The 18,853-nt window shown below is 46.1% G+C and overlaps 1 protein-coding gene across 2 annotated transcripts in view; it reads left to right on the top strand.

Annotated features, from left to right (window-relative positions):
• Positions 1 to 18,853, top strand: part of Ano6 (anoctamin 6) — a 159,277-nt gene that overhangs the window by 117,351 nt on the left and 23,073 nt on the right. For both annotated transcript variants that reach the window (XM_055627116.1, XM_055627115.1), the window contains 5 exons: positions 2,460 to 2,565; positions 5,001 to 5,061; positions 13,476 to 13,618; positions 15,017 to 15,094; positions 18,429 to 18,654. In XM_055627116.1, coding sequence (XP_055483091.1) covers positions 2,460 to 2,565; positions 5,001 to 5,061; positions 13,476 to 13,618; positions 15,017 to 15,094; positions 18,429 to 18,654 — 614 coding nt within the window. The remainder of the gene's footprint in view (positions 1 to 2,459; positions 2,566 to 5,000; positions 5,062 to 13,475; positions 13,619 to 15,016; positions 15,095 to 18,428; positions 18,655 to 18,853) is intronic.

The raw sequence follows: 18,853 nt of genomic DNA, 5'->3' as shown, positions 1-18,853 counted from the left end.
GGGATTATCATCAGTGTGACGTTGGAGAGATGTCTTCATCCTGTAATTGTGTTGACCTTTATAAGTCCTTTATCAGATCTGTCTTCTTCTGTTTTAGCTGATATAACAAATTTGACAATTGGGGAAGTTTGAATAATGAGGCTCATTTCTCACAGTTCTACACCTTAGAAGTTCAAGATCAAGATAGCAATTTGGTGTCTCTTGAGGGCTGTGCAGACCCTGGAAGGAACAAGCGCTGTGTCCTGCCGGGCTTGTGAACCCAGTTGTTTTTCCTCATTTATTCTTGATGACCAGCTCTGCTGGTATAGAGTCTGGGGACACAGCTTTTATCACTTAGCAAACACTGTCCTGCTGTGTCTGGGCCCCGGGTTTCTGACGGGGAATCATTTGGTTAACTTTCAGAGTTCTGAAAAGGGAGGGTTAGAACATTTTTGTCGGTTTTTTCATTGTTCTCATTTTTTTTTATGAATGAGTAGCTTTTGTTAGAGCTTACTGGGTTGTCTCAGACATGCTTCCCAAACCCATTTGTTTCTCTGTTATTTGCAAGGTCACCTAAACAGCCATAAAGCTGGTCCCCATGCTAGCTGGGTCCATCTGAACTGGCATCACAGTTAGGAGCAGTCGAAGCTTCTTGCCTCTTCTCAGTAAATCTTGAGTGTATCAGTAACTTCCTCTGTGGTTTTTGTTTCCACGCTGGCAGCATTTTTCTTTAACCTAAGATCATTGAGATACTCACGTTGCTGATCTATTCTCTTAAAAGCACTTCTTCTATTTTCAATTACGTGTGTGCGTTTGTGTGTGTACATGTATGCCCACGTGCGCATGAGAGCACAGGTGCCCCCAAAGGCCAGTGATGGCCTCTGGCCCCAGGCTACAGTTACAGGCGGTTGTGGGCCGCTCTGTGCGGGTGCTGCAAACCCAACTCGGGTCCTCTGCAAGAGCAGTGTCTCCAGCCCCATCTGTCTTCTCTTTCTGCTCTGTAGGCGTCATTGTCATTTCTCAAAAAGAATTGATTTTTTTTTTTAATGTGGTCCAACTGGGCTTTATTAAAGTTCATGTGTTTTGTTTTTGTTTTTGTTTTTGTTGTGTGTGTGTGTGTGTGTGTGTGTGTGTGTATCGTGAATTGAGCTGCCGTTCTTATCTTCCTAATTTGGGGGCCAGGTCTTTGAATATAGGTATAAATCTTTGCATGTTTCATCTTGTGATGCTGTCGTTGTTTTAGCCTCTGTTGGCAGTGTCTAATTAGCAACTTGTCTGTTATGATCTTTGAGCACCCCATGAGATTTTTTTAGGGCAAATGGAAAAGATCTAACACGAGTGCTAATCCCCACCAAACAACTCTGAAACTCCCAATATAGATCTTCTTCACTGTGTTGGACAATGTTTTGTAGGGTTTGGTTTTGTTTTTTTTTTTTTCATATAAATTTTAATACATCATTGATTAGATTCATTCCTAGATATTATACTTGTTAAGCTACTGAAAAAATAGTGTTTTTTAAAATTATTTCCCAATTGTTTCAGGTAGATAAGGAGAAAATCGCTTTTGTTTCCCTGTGTATACTTTATATATATATATATATTGATTTTGTGTCCACAGACTTCACTAAATATGTTCTTATTACCTCTGGATTCAAGGCTAGACGCAACGCTATGACAAGTACTAGGATCTCTGTGTGGGGGTGGGGGCCATGGGGGTCGTTGGGGTCTTCTTCTCTCTGAGGCTCGTGGAAGGAGAAATAGAAGTGTAATTTCTACATCAAATAAAAACAGCAACCGGAAGGGTTTTATGGAGACCGGCAGGCTGCCGGGTGGCGAGCGGAGCCGGCCGTGACTGTGGGGGGCAGTGGGTTTACGTCGTGCCAGGACTCACAGCCTCGCTTCCCTGGGATCCCTGGGCTTTAAAGCCCTCCTGCCAAAGCAGTTGTGGAGGAGGACCCTGTGTCGTAGCCCTGAGTTACGGTCTGGGCACCGTATGACATTCTCAAAGAATAAATAAAAAGGATATTTTGTAGGGGCAGGAGAGATAAGTAGTTATGGGTACTGACTGCTCCTCCAGAGGATTTGAATTCGGTTCCCAGCCCCCACTTGTTGGCTCACGACCATCTATAACCCCAGGCCCAGGGTCAGTGTGCTCTTCTGGTTTCTGTGATGCGGTATACGGACATACGTGCTGGAAAAACACCCATGCAGATAAATAAAAGTAAAGGTTAAAATTTTTTTAAATATGTAAAAAAAAAAATTGTTTTTAAAGAAAGGATGTAGATCATTGACTATTCTGTGTGCTTTGTATAGCTTCTGTGTGGCAGGCCTTTATCAGAATGGTGACTGTCACCTGTGACCCGGTTTTGTCGGCTTCAGTTTTGTTGCTTGTCATGAGTGAACTTGGACTTCACTATGCTGATAGAAAATGAAAGCCTTGTGTTTGGGTTTTTTGAGTTGCTTCATTTCTCTTTTGTTAGCAAAGAGGTCTGTGATCCTGATATCGGCGGCCAGATCCTGATGTGTCCCCAGTGCGACAGGCTGTGTCCGTTCTGGAGGCTGAATATCACCTGTGAATCTTCTAAGGTAATTTTCAATGTCCCAGATGTTCACATAAAGGAGTTGCTTAAACATAACATACAAATTATTCCCTCTCTGAGGAACTTAGAAATCCAGATTTGTGTTTGAAAAACTTGTCCTCCTGCTACTTACAGTGACTGTGGTACATTGTCGGCCCTGTTGGTTTCTGCACTTGGTGTCTAGATTAGAAAATATTTCACCGCCCAGCCCCTTGAGCCAAGGCAATGGCTGGGCTGTAGACTAGAAAACTATACATTTTGCGTAGATGACACAAAATGAGACTCAGAGATGCTGCTGGCCCGTGTTGGACGGATAAATTAAAGGGCAGATGTTAGCACATGCTCTGAGGCTCTCTGTACCTAAGGCAGGTACAGTGGTCATGCTCCCAACAAGCCGCAGGAGGAGGACCCTTCCGAAGGCATCTTTTCCTCCTCCCTCCCCTCCTCACCTAAAGCTTTCACTCCCTCCGCACCTTAGCTCAGGACTATCAAGTGCCCTTCATTGCTTAGGGGAAGGTCTTTGGTTCTGTTGTGGTTCCTAAAGGACTCCTTGAATCTTGTGAGACAAAGAAAAGAATCTGGGAGAAATGGTGAAAGGAGTTAAGGCCAAAAAAGAGTTTCTTATTTCTTTCATGTTCAGTACTGATAATACACTTACTAGCTTCTACCTCTCTTCTGAAGAGATATTCACTCAGTGACGTGACTCCAGCAGAATGCTGACTTGGGGCTGCTCCCAACATGGCGTCTGGTCCACTGTGCCAGCAGCCGATCAAGCTAAGTTAGGCCTCTAAGAAGCATACACCTTACCATCTCCTCTACTCCTGCTTCCATAGGGCTCATGGGACAAAGCAGAAAGGGAAAGGCCTACTTCCATTCCTGTGTGCATCATTCTGACATATGAGGCTAGCACGGCAGCTTCATCTATGTCTAACCTTGCCCTGGGGTACCAGGCACCTCCTTCATTGGGAACTTGGCAGTTGGCATGACTGGTACCAATCCAAAATGGAAGAAGCATTGGACAGGTTGTTGAAAGAGAAGATTACACATTTGGAGTCTTTTTCATAGTACTTTGGGTGAAGTTATTTGAACTAAAATGTATAGCATAATGTCAAAAGGCATCTTGGAATAGGTGGTTTTCTAAAAGGCAAAGATAAAAGAGACAGAAAGCATCATTTGTGGGACATGCCTTTGCTCTGGTTCCAGCCAGGCGTGACAAATCCATCTTCCTTAACCTAGCCTGGAGGGTTTGGGGTTTTTTTTTGTTGTTGGTTTAATTTGGTTTTTTAAAAGGGAATTGTTTCCCGAGACCGTTTTAGAGTCATGCTGTTTGATCAAAATCCACATGGATGATTGAGGGAACTTTTTTCTGCTTTGGAAACCAGATAGATGACAATATAACTATCCAGATGCATACCTTCTAATAAAAGAAACCAATGATTTTGCAAACATGAAAATTATATCACCTTGTGTGAGCATAAAAGCAGCTGAAAGAACTGTCCACAGCAAAGTAACCTCCCACTTAGAAACAGCTTTGAATGGTGTCACTGTGAAAGTTCCCTTGCCCACCTGGAGCCTCTGGACACCAGCCCCTACTCTTCATGTGGCCTCTGTAAAACATGCCAAATTCATGCCTCCCCCCTCTTCTGTTCCATTTAGGAGTTCTTAAAGAAGTCTTTTAAACACTTACTAGTGAAAATTAACCAATTAAAATAAACCAATTAACCAATTAAAAGATTTTTCCAGCAAGTCGTAAAGGCAGCTAGGCTGTGTATATATATCACCAGAGAGCTTGAGTTTGGCAGCAGCGGCAGAGCTGCCCCGGTGAAAGAGTGATCCTTCGTGGTAATTGGACCGGTGGCATCAGCAATGCATGCACGGCCTTTATCCCACCGAAAACACTCCTCAGTCACAGAGGCAAAGCTGTCCTCGTGTCGGTGGAAGCAGGGCACGCCTGGAGGACAGCCATCGCCACATAAACTCAGCTTTGTGTGTGTGTGTGTGTTTTTTTTTTTTTTTTTTTATAAGAAAAGAAGTATTTCTGGAATTTATCCTCTGAGGGAAATGAGACAATGATAAGAGGCGAATCATAAAGTTGCTTAGAGGGCACTAGATTCTTTGAGCCACTCGCCGAGTCCTTCTGCTCACTCTGACAGCTCATAAAAGAGGCTTTAACGGCCTGCAATCGTAGCAGATGTGTCTATTCCTTTATCGCGGTGTGGGAAGATTCCACTAGAAAATGCACTCGGGCCCAGACAGCGAAAGCTGTTTGCTTTTAAAATGTGAGAAACTCCATCTGTGATTATGTCATACGTGTTGGGATTGTAAAACCAGCATCAGGCTGGCGAACACTCCAGGCTGCCGGTCATCCAGAGGGTTACGTATTTGCTGAGTTCTGATAAGTGAAGAATTCACCTATTTCCGTGTCATTGCTCTGTCTTCCAGAAATTGTGCATCTTTGACAGTTTTGGGACCCTGATCTTTGCAGTATTTATGGGAGTGTGGGGTAAGTTACTTTCATTTTCCTCTCAGTTTGATGGTGATGGTGCAATTTTGCGTAAGCCATTACAGTCTTTCACTTTGAAGAGCGTATCCTGGCTGGGCCTCCACTCCCCCAGAGCCTCCGTGCAAATAAAGTATATTTTTGGAACCTTTTAAAATCATTTTCTCTTGCTCCCAAACAACTGACACCTATTAGATTTATTCAACAAGCCTTTAAGTACTAGAGCTGGACAGATATCCATCTATTCCAGCCTTCTATGCTATTTTGGCTACTTCTCAGCCACACGCCCTGAATTACTTGCCATATAAGTCCTTCCTGGGCTGCATCTGCTCCATTAATTCCATCCTTGAGAGCACATCCTTTCTCTACCTCCCTCTCTTCCTACATGCCAAAGGAAGTCCAGCCTCCCTGTCCTCTCTCACCCTTAGCTATAGGCTGCTAAGCTTCTTTATTAACCAATCAGAGATAACCGGGGAGCAATGTTGACACCACTCTGATCAATGATCATGACAGTGCCCACAGCCAGAGTGCAACCAGATCTCTGAAAACAAAGCACACAAGACCGTCCTCCAACATAGAACAGTTAGTCTCATAGGGTCGCCGTTTAATTTGGCCCTCCAAGCTTCATCCATAGATGTCATTAGATTTTACTATGTGAAAATTTGCCTCAAAAGGCCACGGCTTCAACAACACACCTGCTTTCATTATTTCTTTATTTCTCTCAATTCACTGGGCCACACATGGCCTGGCTCAGCTGATCCCTGGTGAGCTGGCTTCACTGTAAAAGGTGATCTGACAGGAAGAAGTCCGCATAACTGCTGCCCAGCACAAGGAGTGTCTTTCTCTGAGGGGAGAGCATCCTAGAACCACAGATCTAAATTAAATAGTTAGAAGACAGCTCAACTGCATAGCCATTTAGCCAAGTAACAATAATAGGTGCCACCTCAGAGACTATGACCTCCCCAGCCGTGGGCTTTTGGCTTTTTTTATAGTATCAGGTCTGCATTCTGTTATGTGAAGCAGACCCCAAATCCAGGCAGAACACTATTGGTTACCCTATAATTGCCATGCCACTGTTGCACCCTGGGTACCAGTTTTCTAGGCAAAATGTGCCCACGAGTGCAACTGTGCCACTGGGCCTCTGATTGTCCTGTTTGCTAATGTCCTGTCAGCTGCAGGAAGTCAGGCAGGAAGCCTGAATAACAAGGGGATGAAGTGGACGAGGTTGTGAGTCATTGAAAGCCATTACAGTTTCAGTATCCATTATCCCAGATGCTCAGGAGCAGAAGTGATTCAGAACTCAGGGTGGCCTTCTCCTCTTCCTCCTTTTCCTCTACTTATTCCTCTTTCTCCTCCTCTTTGAGAGACTATCACAAGAATATCATTAATCCAAATATACAAAGTCTACAATATTCCAAAGTAGCCATGTTTGCGTAAGTCAGCATGTTTTGGATTCCAGGTTTGTAGATCACGAATGGTTATCTCTGTGCTACAACAATTCCTACCACTGGGATCCAGCCTGGGGCTGGGGCAGCGGGGAGCACTGAGAGATCATCAGTGCATTTGCTTCTTTTACACTTCTATAGGATTGAAAAGTTTTTAAGTATGTTTCACTGTGGTGATAAAAGCCAGTTCCCTGGAATTAATAGAAAAGATGCGATGTGAGCCTGTAAGTTCTGCATAGAAACTGCATGCCGTGCATCCTTTGTAATCTGTGCAGCATCAACAACACAGTGAGGAAAGCACTTTATTGAAGAGCAGACTTATGAGTGTTTGGTTGGTGTAAAGATTGTCATACAGCGGGGAAAATCGCATTTTCGGAGATGCATGCCTTTCATTTCCAGTTGCATTATGTAGGTTGAGATCAGCAGCTCCAGGTTATAGGAGAGTGCAGGGAAGGAAGTGAACCATACCTTCCTGGAGAGTGGGTGATGGCTGTACCTGTGAAAGGCCACCAAATGGCATTTTGTACCCTTAAGAAATACCTGTGGACACAGGGGAGAGTGAAGTCTGAGGTAGCCACACTTATCCAGGGAGAGGCCCTCTCATTCAGACACTTACCATGCTTTGCTGGAAACCACGCACTGGGAGAAACGTGGCACAGAAACACGGAGGGCTGGAAGAGCAGCTCAGCGGTAGAGGGCTTGCCTGGCATGAGGGAGGCTTCGGGTCAGATTCATGTATTAAGATCCCCTGTGTTGCCCTCCACTGTTGTAAACATCGCTTTCCCCCAGTTGTAGCACGTAGGGAGCTTAGGCATGTAGGTCAGCACTCTTAATGTTGCCTTAGCCACAGCTTGCGACCTCTATAATTCTAACAGATGTTTTAAATAAAGCTAAAATAATAATAATAATAATAATTTTGATGCAGGAAAGACAAACCTCAAATTTCCGAACTTTCCTTTCTCTGATCATTAACTGCACCCAGGCTGCCAATCGATCCTGTCTGATGTTAGGATGCAGAAGGCATCTCTGCTTTGCTTGTAACATTATGTGTACATCTTTCAGGATATGTATGGGCTTTACAGCTGGTTTCCTTGCTGTTTCTGCTTCTGAGGACTACTGCTGTGAACCTCATTACAGAAAGACTGAAATGGCAGGACCGAGGCGGTGGGAGGCTCTGAAGTCATTCCATTCCTGTGGCATCTCCTTCAGCATAGTGTATCTGGCGCTATTTCTCTGTTTTCTAGCATTGGTAAACACTGAGGCTAGAAGAACTTTTATAGCCAGTATAGTACTAATCATATACTTAACTAGAAGCAAGTGCACACCCATTCAGGCTGCACCAGCCTGAGAGATCTTGAGGACTCCTTGGGCCCTGAGCACCAGCTGTGGTTAAAACAAAGGCCCTGAACGTATCCCAACCTCCCCCACTGCTCCTTAGCCGACTCTCCCTGCCTTAGACAGGTGTTGTGCAGTACCATTTTTCAATGATCACCTTTAAGGGCAAGTTTTAAACAAACCTGAGCAATTCCTGGGAAACCAACAGCTTCTCGGCCCCTCAGGAGCCCCAGAACGAGAAAGCTCAGAGGCCTGCACTTGGGGGCCAAGGAACTGGCTGCACATGCTGTTCCCAGGCCTGAGCTGTTCCTGCTGCTTCCTCTTTCGTCTCTATCTCAACGACACACAGACACACCTAGTGAGCACTTAAAACATCATTTCTAGTACCCCAGCTGCAAGAGAATCTTAGAAAGGTGGGTGAGAAAGATGACCTGGGGTGAAAAGCTCATTTACCTTATAGAAGGACGTCAGAGAGTTAGAGGCCTTTTAAGATGCCTCTGACTCACACAGCATCCGAATACATCATCTGCCTATCAGAGTTTGTCTTGTCCTTTGTTATAGAACCTAAGACTATACTTCTCTGGACAATTTTTTGTGTTTGGGTATCTCCATCTGATATATATGGTCTTTAGATGCAATGCTATCATAATTAAGAGAAGTCGTTTTTTATTTTGAGATCCATGCAACCCTCCCTCATCTCTTATGCTGGTGGGTACTGGGAGAGTTTTAACTGTGTCTAATTGAGCAGAGCAGCGGTTCTCAACCTTCCTAATGCTGTGATCCTTTAATACAGTTCCTCATGTTGTGGTGACCCCCCAACCATAAAATTAGTTCATTGCAACTTCATAACTGTAATCTCGCTACTGTTATGAATCGTAATGTAAATACTGTTATGAATTTTAATGTTAATACCTGATATGCAGAGTATCTGATATGAAACCCCTATGAAAGGGTCGTTCAACCCCCAAAGGGGCTGCGGCCAGCAAGTTGAGAAGCACGGGAGTGTGGTGTGCGGCTTGCCTTGGTACTGAGGTACAGTGCTAGCCAGCAGAGCGCACCTTGTTATATTGCAGAGACACAGAGCAAAAGATACAGAACAGCAATTTCTCCCAGCTCTTGGACACACTGCATATGAGTGACACTGATAGCTCCCAGGAGTACTCCAAAACATAGAGTTCTTGGCTGTGAATGAAAATGAAGACCTCCCTCTCCATTCTTGTGGTTTGCCTTCCAGGTGGGGGTCCACTAAGAACCCTGTGTTTTCCACCTAGCCACTTGCTCACTTCACATCTGGTCCCTTCCAGGGCTGAACCGCACAAGAAGTAAACCACTTTTGACCCTCCATTTCAGAGAGCTGGGGGAGGTAGCCACTCTTCCCTGTTTACGTGTGGATTGGAATTGTTGATGTTGCTTTTTGAGAGAAAAGTTATTCTCATGAATCCTCTTGTACTGAGAGACTGGCCTCATAGATTCTGTGTACTTCTTTGATTTTAAAAGTAGCCACCTGGCCACAAAAATTAACAAACCACAAAATAAGAGCTGTGCAGAAAGCTTGGCTTTTCTCAGCCTTCAATCGGTGACAAATACAGTATAAGCCAGGCATGCTGGCCCACACCTTTAATCCCAATACCTGGAAGGCAGATCTGTGAGGTCCAGGCCAACCTGGTCTACATAGTTTCAGGAGAGCCAGGGCTACATTTGCTGTTTTGTTTTTGTTTTTGTTTTGTCTCAGAAACAAAGTGACAACAAAAATGCACCTTAACAAGTTTGCAACAATGTTTTTAGGAAGAGGCAGAAATACTTGAGTTCACTGACTTAATTATATGTCAATGTGTTTATGTCCTGTGTAGAGGGTTAGAAAGTATCAGTTCCACAAAGAAGTGTCTTGAGTTAAGTGGCCAAATGGACTGTAACAAAGAGCTACATCCAAACACCAAAGAAATGGAACTCAGCAGCCTCTGGAACTTTCTCCAAAACAGATCATATACTCGGACACAAAGCAGGTCTCCGAGATAGAAGACTGAGATAACTGTAGAACAGATGTGGGCTGGGGAGGTGGTTCACTAGTCAAGTTACTGCCCTTGCAGAGAAACTATGCACACAGCTAGGCCACGCACAACTACTTGCAACTTCAGCTCTAGAGGCTCCAGCATCTCTGGCCTCCATAGGCACTTACATGCATAGTTTTAAAAAGAATGAAAATAACTTTAAAAACAGAAAAGAAAAATCCTTGAAGATCAAGCAACACACTGTTGAATGGTAAATGGAGGGGTCGTTGAAGAAATCGAGGAACCACTCAAAGAAGTTCCTAGACTCAAATGACAATCAAAAACACAACCCATGAAAATCTCTGTGGTACAATGAAAACAGTTGTAAGGAAGTTTGTACTTTCAAATACATATTAAAGCATAAGAGAGGCTACAAATAAGTCATTTAAGGTATCTTGGAGCTTTGGGGGGGGGGGGAGGGGAAGAAGCCCAGAATCAGTAGGCAGAAAGAAATAATTTAAATGAGGGTAGAATTTAGTGAGTTTGAAAACGAAAACCGAGACTCAATGAAACAAAGCATTGACCCAGGTCAACTGGCGTAACAGAGAGTGGCGGGGTGCCAATCGAACAGGTGAGGAGGTGTTAACTGGGAACTCTGAGAAGACTAGTTCCTCAAGCCGGAGTTGGGGACACCCAGATTCTGTCATGTTTCCTTCCGTTTATTCACTCGGTCGGTGCCTTCGTTTGTCAAGTCGCAATTGTCAACCCGTGAACAAAACGCCCCTGTCCTCACAGCAGTGACATGTGGGCATGGCAGACAGTAAGCCTAGAAGCACATGTAGGTCAGGCTCGCTCACATGCGTGCTACACGCGTGGACAGGGGAGGTCCAGCGCTTTCTGTAAGAGAGTGTACACTTCACTGGAATGATGTCATGGCTACGATTCAGAGCAGAGGGAACTTCAGGGGTGGGGCGTTCTTGGCAGAACTGGAGTAACTGAAGTGGGCCTTCTGCATGGTGCGCCGTGTGGGTGCTCACCGAGGGACCTTAGTCCTGAGGTCTGCCTAAGAGGACAAACTCTCCAGCTGGGTCTCAGGAAGTGCCTGCCACGTGAATCTAGCATAGCTCCGGGGGTTGCAAGACCGGCAGTCAGAGCTTGCTCCACACAGCTGCCTGGTGCCCTGAAGGATTTTACCCAGTGACCTCATCTCCCCTTGGGCTAGATCAAGGACACTGAGGGCCTGAATGCTGCTCCGTGGAGCCAGCATCCTGCCCTCTATGGGAAATGATTCCAACCCCCAGGCAGTTTCTGCCCCAACTGACTGTTGAGGAAGTAGTCAGCACTAGCAAGGCTGGGGGTGGATTCTTGGGCATTTCATTGGTCTTCACCCTGGGATGGTGTTGAGTTCATGTCCTTCTCCTCTATCCCAGCCTTTCCTCCTAGCTTCAGGCTTCCCACCAGGCTCTGCAGGACAATTGGAACCTTGACAAGGAAAACAAAATCAACAAACTCCAAGTGTTCAGGCAGCAGTCCTCATGTCAGACCTATCAAAACAGAAAGACTGTCAGGGCTGGTGCCTGTGCTCAGGGCTGTTTCAAGCTCCCCACATTGCCTCTTCTGTGCAGCTCAGGTGAGGCCTACCGCTGTAGACACCCTGCTCGGTGATCTCGTCCACTCCCTGTCAAGCCCCAGCTGGCACTATAGACGCTGAGGACTCTGACTTGACCGGTTCTTCCCAGTGCTCTAGACTCAGCAGCTGCCCACAGACACCTATTATCACTAATTGTCTTAGTTGCTTTTCTATTGACTTGATAAAGCACCATGATTAAGGCAACTAATAAAAGAAAGTATTTAATGGTGTTCGCTGTTTCAGAAGGCTGAAGTCTGTCACGGTGAGGCATCGTGACAGCAGCATTGGGCATGTTGGCTGGAGGAGGAGCTGTGTATTCACAGCCTGAGCCCAAAGTAGGAAGGAGAGAGAGAGACAGACAGACAGAGGAGAGACCTAGGAATGGGCTTCTTTTGAAACCCCAAAGCTTGTGCTGGTGGCATGCCTCCTCTAACAAGGCCACACCTCCTAATCCTTCTCAAATAGTTCCAACAACTAGGGACCAAGTACTCAACTATATGAGCTTGGGGAGGTCATTCTCATTCAAAGCACCACACTGACAGAGTGTCTTCCCTCTGTGGTATGCTCCGCGACTACGCTAGGATCAAGGACAGACACTGCTCACACCACAAACCTGGCCTATATCCTTGACCTCTGCTAGCCCCTTCATTACACCTTGCATCCATTTTGTCCACTTCAACATTCTTCACAATGCTGTCTTATCCGCAGCTTGCCCGCAGGTCTCCTTGCACTGTGTCCACACTAGCCCACCTTTGCTGCCCCTCCCAACCTTTGAACTCCCAGCTCCTCTCAAGGGGCGTAACATTCTTTATAACAGGCCTTCCTGCCGCTGTCATTTGGCCGTCCTAATCTTTAGTCACAGCCAGAATGGAAAGCCCCTGGTGCTCTGGCCTCCTTCAGGTTTCCTGGGCAGCTCCCCGAGGAAGCTAGATTTTTCTTCACCTGTCCCTTTCCCACCTCACCTGATCATGCCAGTCATCACAAGACACAAAGCAAGACGTGGTCCCCAAGTCTGTCCCCGAGGCATCTGGTACGGTGTTCTCAACCTTCCTAACTCTGAGACACGTTAATACAGTTCCTCATGCTGTGGCGACCCCCACCATAAAACCGTTTCATGGCCACTTCAGAACTGTAATTCTGCTGCTGTTGTAATTGTAATGTAAGTATCTGATATGCAGGATATCTGATAGGCGACCCACAGGTTGAGAACGGTTATCCGTTAGCTGTCTCCAGTCTGTTCCTCCTCTGTCTGTGGAGCCTGTCATTCCCATGCGTCTAGGAGTCTGTTCCTCCTCTGTCTGTGGTGCCTGTCATTCCCATGCATCTAGGAGCCCTTCTTGCTCTGAGCATCCAGTGGACACTGGAACAGTAATTATGAATGGAAGCGTGATAACGTCAGAACTTTTATATAAGGCGGGTTAGAGACAATGGACTAATTAAAAGAGCCTAGGGACTCTGGATCTGGACCTGGACGCTGTGTCTTCAATTAACATTTAACATTTTTTTTTTTTAGCTTTTTTTTTGAGTTACAGATTATGAAAAATAGTGACACCTGATTTTTTCACATTTGTATAAAATTGAGAAAGATGAGTTTTTCATATAAAAATGTTGTTTTAGCTTATTTAGTGGGCACTGATGTATTGCCCCCGTTTCTATACCGACCCAGAGGGAGGATACAGAAGAGCGAGGAGGACGGAGAGAAAGGCTGAACGGTGAACTGCTCTTAGCAGTGAATTCACTTGTGTGTTCGGTGGGTGAGGCGTGGGGTAGCAAGCTTTGTGTCTGACATGCACAGTTGCCTTCTGACCCTCCCATCGCCCCTCTCACACTGTCATGTTTCACGGTGTTTGCAAATTACCAGCATTTTTATTTAAATAAAAAAACATTTTCTGCCTTTTGACTGTCACCATCACCTATGAAGAGGTTGTGCTCACCACAAGAGAGTAGGAGGGCTAACTCCCAGCATGGAGTTCTGACGCCAGCCTTAAAGAGCCACACTGGCCTCTTCTCTCTCATCAGTCACGTTGTTTCTGGAGTTCTGGAAGCGGCGCCAGGCAGAGCTCGAGTATGAATGGGACACTGTTGAGCTACAGCAGGAGGAACAGCCCCGGCCGGAGTACGAAGCCCAGTGCAATCACGTGGTAATCAACGAGATCACTCAGGTGTGTGTCTGCTCTGCCGCAGAGCGATGTCTCCCTTCCAGATTCACAGGAAAGAGATGCAGCGCAGGGCTCTCCCTGCGGGTTCTCAGCCAGGTGATGCAGTGCATTCTCTGAAGTGACCCACCAAGCCATCGTGGTTCTTGATCAGGGCAGAGTCCCTGGTCCATTATGGCATCAGTGAGGCTCTGGTATCCCAGATGAGTTGTGGGCTCTGCTTAGGACAGCAGATGTGGAAGACAATTGTGGCCACTCCCTTACAGTCACAGCAAAATGCATATGCTTTAGAGAGAGCAGGAATGGCACAGTTGAAGGGGAGCTGCGTTGGCGTTTACGGATGGATCGCGAGCATTGCAGGCAGCTTCATTGCAGTGAATTTTCTTCCTGAGCTCACTGTCCCTCTGAGCCGGCGGCCACTGGTGCGCCTTCTAGATGGGGTATGCTCAGAATCACTGTGGCTCTTATCCTAAAGTCAGAAGGAGTTGGGGGGGGATGCACATTGAGATACTACTGAGTGCCAGCACCGTGTGAGCTGTTTGTCACTGGAAGACTAGGTTTGCTGCAGCCTCTGCCGCAATGAGAAATAGCACTGCGCGTCTCCCTGTACCCCCAAGCCCCCAACAGCTGATTTCCGAGTCTTCACGGTATGAAACTCACAGAATGACAAACCTTACAGAGTACTAAGGCAGAGATGGTCTGACCATTTAAAATTGTGAACTGATGGATAAAATCCCCAGTGAAATGCGGCTCACTAAAACTTCCAAGCAAAATCTCCTTTTCCGTATTCCTCGCTCCACCTTTGCTGCCTCACGCATCCTCCCTAGGTTAGAGAGGAGAGTCGTATTGCTGACGCTGCAGGGGTTTCGTTCAGTTCCGAACACAGCAGCTTATGTGCCTCAGTTTGCTCATCTCTAAAATGGAAGTGATAGAATGTCGGTGTTAGTGTAATGAGGATTGATGGAGTTTGTGGATAAAACTCACATAGGAAAGTACCTGGCGTGGGGTGAATACAGCTAAGATTCACCCTGGCTGCTCTTCCAGGGAAATCAGGAGGAGCCTTGTTTTCCTCTCTTGATAAACTTTAAGGTGGAAACTATCCAAAAACAATGTGTCATTATACCATGTCACTATAAAAAGCTTGGCCCAAAACCACAGATCTGATAGCTGAAGGCATTTGCCAAGTGAGTACAGGGCCCTGTGTTTAATCGCCAACACCAAAACAAACAAACAGCTGCCGCACTTGGGCTGCTTGAGAGTATTAACCACACAGTTATAAGTGAGAACGGTGTGCTTGAAAACTCGGGTTTTGCCTGTTTGTGAGTCCCGGATCTGTTGACCCCTCCAGAGGTATCAACAGCTCTATTGGCGTCGCCCGCTTAACCGACTGTTTTTGTTCCCCAGGAGGAGGAGCGAATCCCGTTCACCACCTGTGGGAAGTGCATCCGGGTCACCCTGTGTGCCAGTGCTGTCTTCTTCTGGGTAAGACGCCGTCACGAGCTTATGTTTGACTGATTGCTCAATTTGTTTCATCACCTGACAATTTTTTTTAGCGTCTCCAGTAAAATTTCAAGGGTAGTGCAAGCCAGGTGTGGCTGGTTCCTCTCTGGTACCTGAGATGGCTCCTGAGCGCTCCCTGGCTGCTACATGGAGTATCGCCAGGTCAGGGCACCTTCCTTTCCATTGTCTTGAGGCTCCTCTGTCCCTTCCACCTTGTTTCCTGCTATCAGCTCACCTGGTCAGGAGTTTCCAGCTGCTACTGAAGAAACCCAGTGGGAGGCAGTAAGAACTCAAAAAAAAAAAAAACAAAAAACAAAAAACAAAAAACTGTGATAGCAACAGCTAAAGCTAAAAATTTTAGGAATTTTTTAGGAATTTCAGTAACAAAGAGGTATGCCGAAAAAGAAGGCGTTAAAAATTAAAGAAAGAAAAGGAAGTTTTAAGACTGATTTTAGATGGAAAAACAAAAGCATTGCTAAAAATGTCAGACTTCACAAAATAGCTCTGGTCTACTATTAATTAAAAGATATCAGTAATACAATTTAAGGAGAGCTTTGTTTGGCTTAGGAATAAACAGATTAAAGAATGGGACTTGACAGCCAGATCCATCCAGGCTCTGGTGTGGTGATTTAATGCATAAGAAAGGAAGGATTTTAGATCCAAAGAAAACTGTTGAACAGTGGGAATGCTTGCTAGCTCTTGGGGGAAAAAAGGTCAGGGCCGTTCTTTGAACCACATGCTGTGATAAGTTCCAGAGTACTTTATTTTAAAACTGTAAGCCATAAAGTAGAAATAAATGTGAGTCAATGTACAGCCTGTAGGTCTAAAATGACTTTCTAGACCCCACTAGAAGTGGAAGGCATTTCAGAGAAACATAAAGATTTTTGACATTCTGAACTTAAACAAAACACCAGAAGAATACAGAGCAATGCGAAGGACCGATCCCGATCCCGGAGGCCTGGTCAGCCGGGAGACAGCTGCAAGAGCTCAGCAGCTGGTGACAGCGGGTGACCTAGTCACAAGCCAAGAAAAACACAGTGGCCCCAGTGGGAAGGCCGGGGCAGGTTATGATGAGATTCTACTTTCTGCCTCTTGGGGGCACCATGCTGAGGTGACGGCTGCAGCATCAGCCCCTCCCACAGGGCAGGCGATTTTGTTTCTCCTCTGCCCTAGAAATCCGGTTGACACTGTATGTTAAGTTACGCACAGAAAGGTTTATCTTCATTCAGCTTTTAGAAACTGCTCATTAAGGACTATGTCAAAGTCCAGAGAGGTTGCCCTCCCCGATCTGGGATCCCCAAATTCACTGAGCCAAGGCAGGATGGTTAGTTTGAAGTCAGGTTGGGCCACACAGGAAGATCTTGTCATTAAAGGAATAGGTGTTGTGGAAAGGGAAGATTTTTTTTTCACAGACATTATCACATTTTATAACACACATGCACACACATAGGCCTATAAATACATGAACAGAGAGCAAAAAAAAAAAAAAAGTTCCACCTCAACCTTAGCCAGACGATGGAATGTTGTACGTCTTGCAAAAGTATGTTCATGAAATATTCCATGATGCGGGAAACTCCTAAGGTTTATGATGAGTTAAAGGGAAAGATGAAGATACAAAAACTGGCAGATCAGGCACAGTTCTGAGATAATTTTTGCTTTTATTTTAGTAGTGAGCAATCGTACCTATTTTTCTATTACTTTTTCATAATTAAAAGGTTTGTTTTTTTTTTTTCAAATTGTAGGTGATAAAGCCAATTTCCCTTTGGTGTATATGATAGCGAAATAGGGGAAAATGAACTCCAGGTCTGGGGTAGGACTGGGTGAGGGCTGGTGACTGCAGCCTGAGTAACATCCGCTGAGTTTCAGACTGACCCTGCAGAGCATAGCTCAGCTTTTCTCCTCGAGGCGGAGGGGCATGTCTGCCCACTGTGGAGCGCTTTTCAAGTTCTCTACAGTGAGCACATACTCCAGTTTGATCTGAAGTATGTTAGAGTCAGGAAAAGACCAACCTGAAGGGAGAATGTACCCTGCTCTGCGAAGACCGAGCAAATCCCACGGCCTGGAAAGCTGTGGGGGCATTGCAGGTTGGTGACAGCTCTGGCAGGTACCGGAAACTGGTACCTAAGCCAAGGGCAGCGCAGGCCCATTGGGCAGCAGAGCTGCTGAGGTCTGTGTCTGACTCAGTGTGGCTCCCATACTTTTCCCTTCTGTCAACTTAATCTAGGACTTTTTTTTCTCTCTCTCTTTTAGCCTGTATTTCTTCCTTCTAACACTGCCTACTACTTAGGGGAACTCAGCAGTGAGAGAGTGTTGAGGTTGGCAGTGAGCACACTCAAATGGTGTTCTTGTGATGAGTGATTATAAAAGTGATTGTGGGGTGATTACTAGAAAGATTTAAATGGCCTGTTTGTATTATGCAGAGGGAGGAAGACGCTGCGTTTTTCCACTTTTTTTCTCAGCCTTAAGCTAATTTACATACACACATGCGCACACACACACTCCTTCTCATTTCACAAGACTTAACTGTGAAGGAGAGGAGATAATGAGCGAGAATATGGAGAAACACAATACCTTCCCTATATGCAGATTGCACAGCAAGTAAGAAAATGTCTTTTTAACACTTGGTCACCCTCACCATCGCTGATACTACCTAGTATTTCCTAGGCCTAGGCGTAGCGCTCTCCCTGTGGTATCCGGCCCATCGCATGAGGAAAGGGAGCCTGTCCCAGGTTCCACAGCCAGTGGCTGAGCTGAGGTTCACATGCAGGAGGCTGAAGCTCCTCCCTCTGTGTGGCTCTGCACATGGGGGGTGCCTGGCTTGGTGCTTGAGTTCTTGTTCTCTGTAGCTTTTCCCCGGCTCTCATCACATGAGCAGCCAGAGTCCATGGTTCTAAAGTATATCCGAGAAAGAAGACATAGGGAGAACAGTCTAAAGAGCTTCTCCGACAGGGTCTAAAGCCGTGGCTCCCGCCCTTCCTGACGATGCGACCCTTTCAGACAGTTTCTCATGCTGTATTATTTTCGTTGCTACGTCCTAACTGTAATTTTGCTACTGTTATGAATCATAATGAACATATCTTACCTCTAGGATGTCTGATTTGTGACCCCTGTGGGGGGGGGGTCCCACTATGGTGGGTGCTCCCCTTTGGGCAACTGTGTTCCTTCCCACTCTGCCCCATTTTTCCAACCCTTTCCTGGCACTTTTGGGAGAGTTCCTGCATCTGGCACCTGCCCATTCTTGCTCTGAGCCCGGGGCCGGGGCCGGGGCCAGCCTGCGTCCTGCCGAGGCTCATGCTGCCTTTGCTGGTGGTTCCAGATCCTGCTCATCATCGCGTCTGTGATCGGCATCATCGTCTACAGGCTCTCGGTGTTCATCGTGTTTTCCGCCACCCTCCCCAAGAACCCCAACGGCACAGACCCGATCCAGAAGTACCTGACTCCGCAGATGGCCACCTCCATCACGGCCTCCATCATCAGCTTCATCATCATCATGATCCTGAACACCATCTACGAGAAGGTGGCCATCATGATCACCAACTTCGGTGAGGCTCTGCCTAGGGAAGCCATCTGGCCATTTTCATCCCTGTAGGCTAACAGTCTTAGGGAACTACAGTTAGGGCCTTCCCATACCCTGCGTGAGCTTGGATCACTCTCAGGATGATGGTCAGATGGGCTGAGATTCGTAGCGAGGAGGACAAACCTTTGTGCTTCCCAGATGCCTCCAGCCAACTGCTTCTGTTT

This window comes from Psammomys obesus, unplaced genomic scaffold (assembly GCF_907164565.1).
Source record: "Psammomys obesus unplaced genomic scaffold, mPsaObe1.curated_primary_1811, whole genome shotgun sequence".
Taxonomy (NCBI): domain Eukaryota; kingdom Metazoa; phylum Chordata; class Mammalia; order Rodentia; family Muridae; genus Psammomys; species Psammomys obesus.
Note: the sequence above shows the minus strand (reverse complement) of the source record. Positions and strands in the feature narration are given on the sequence as shown.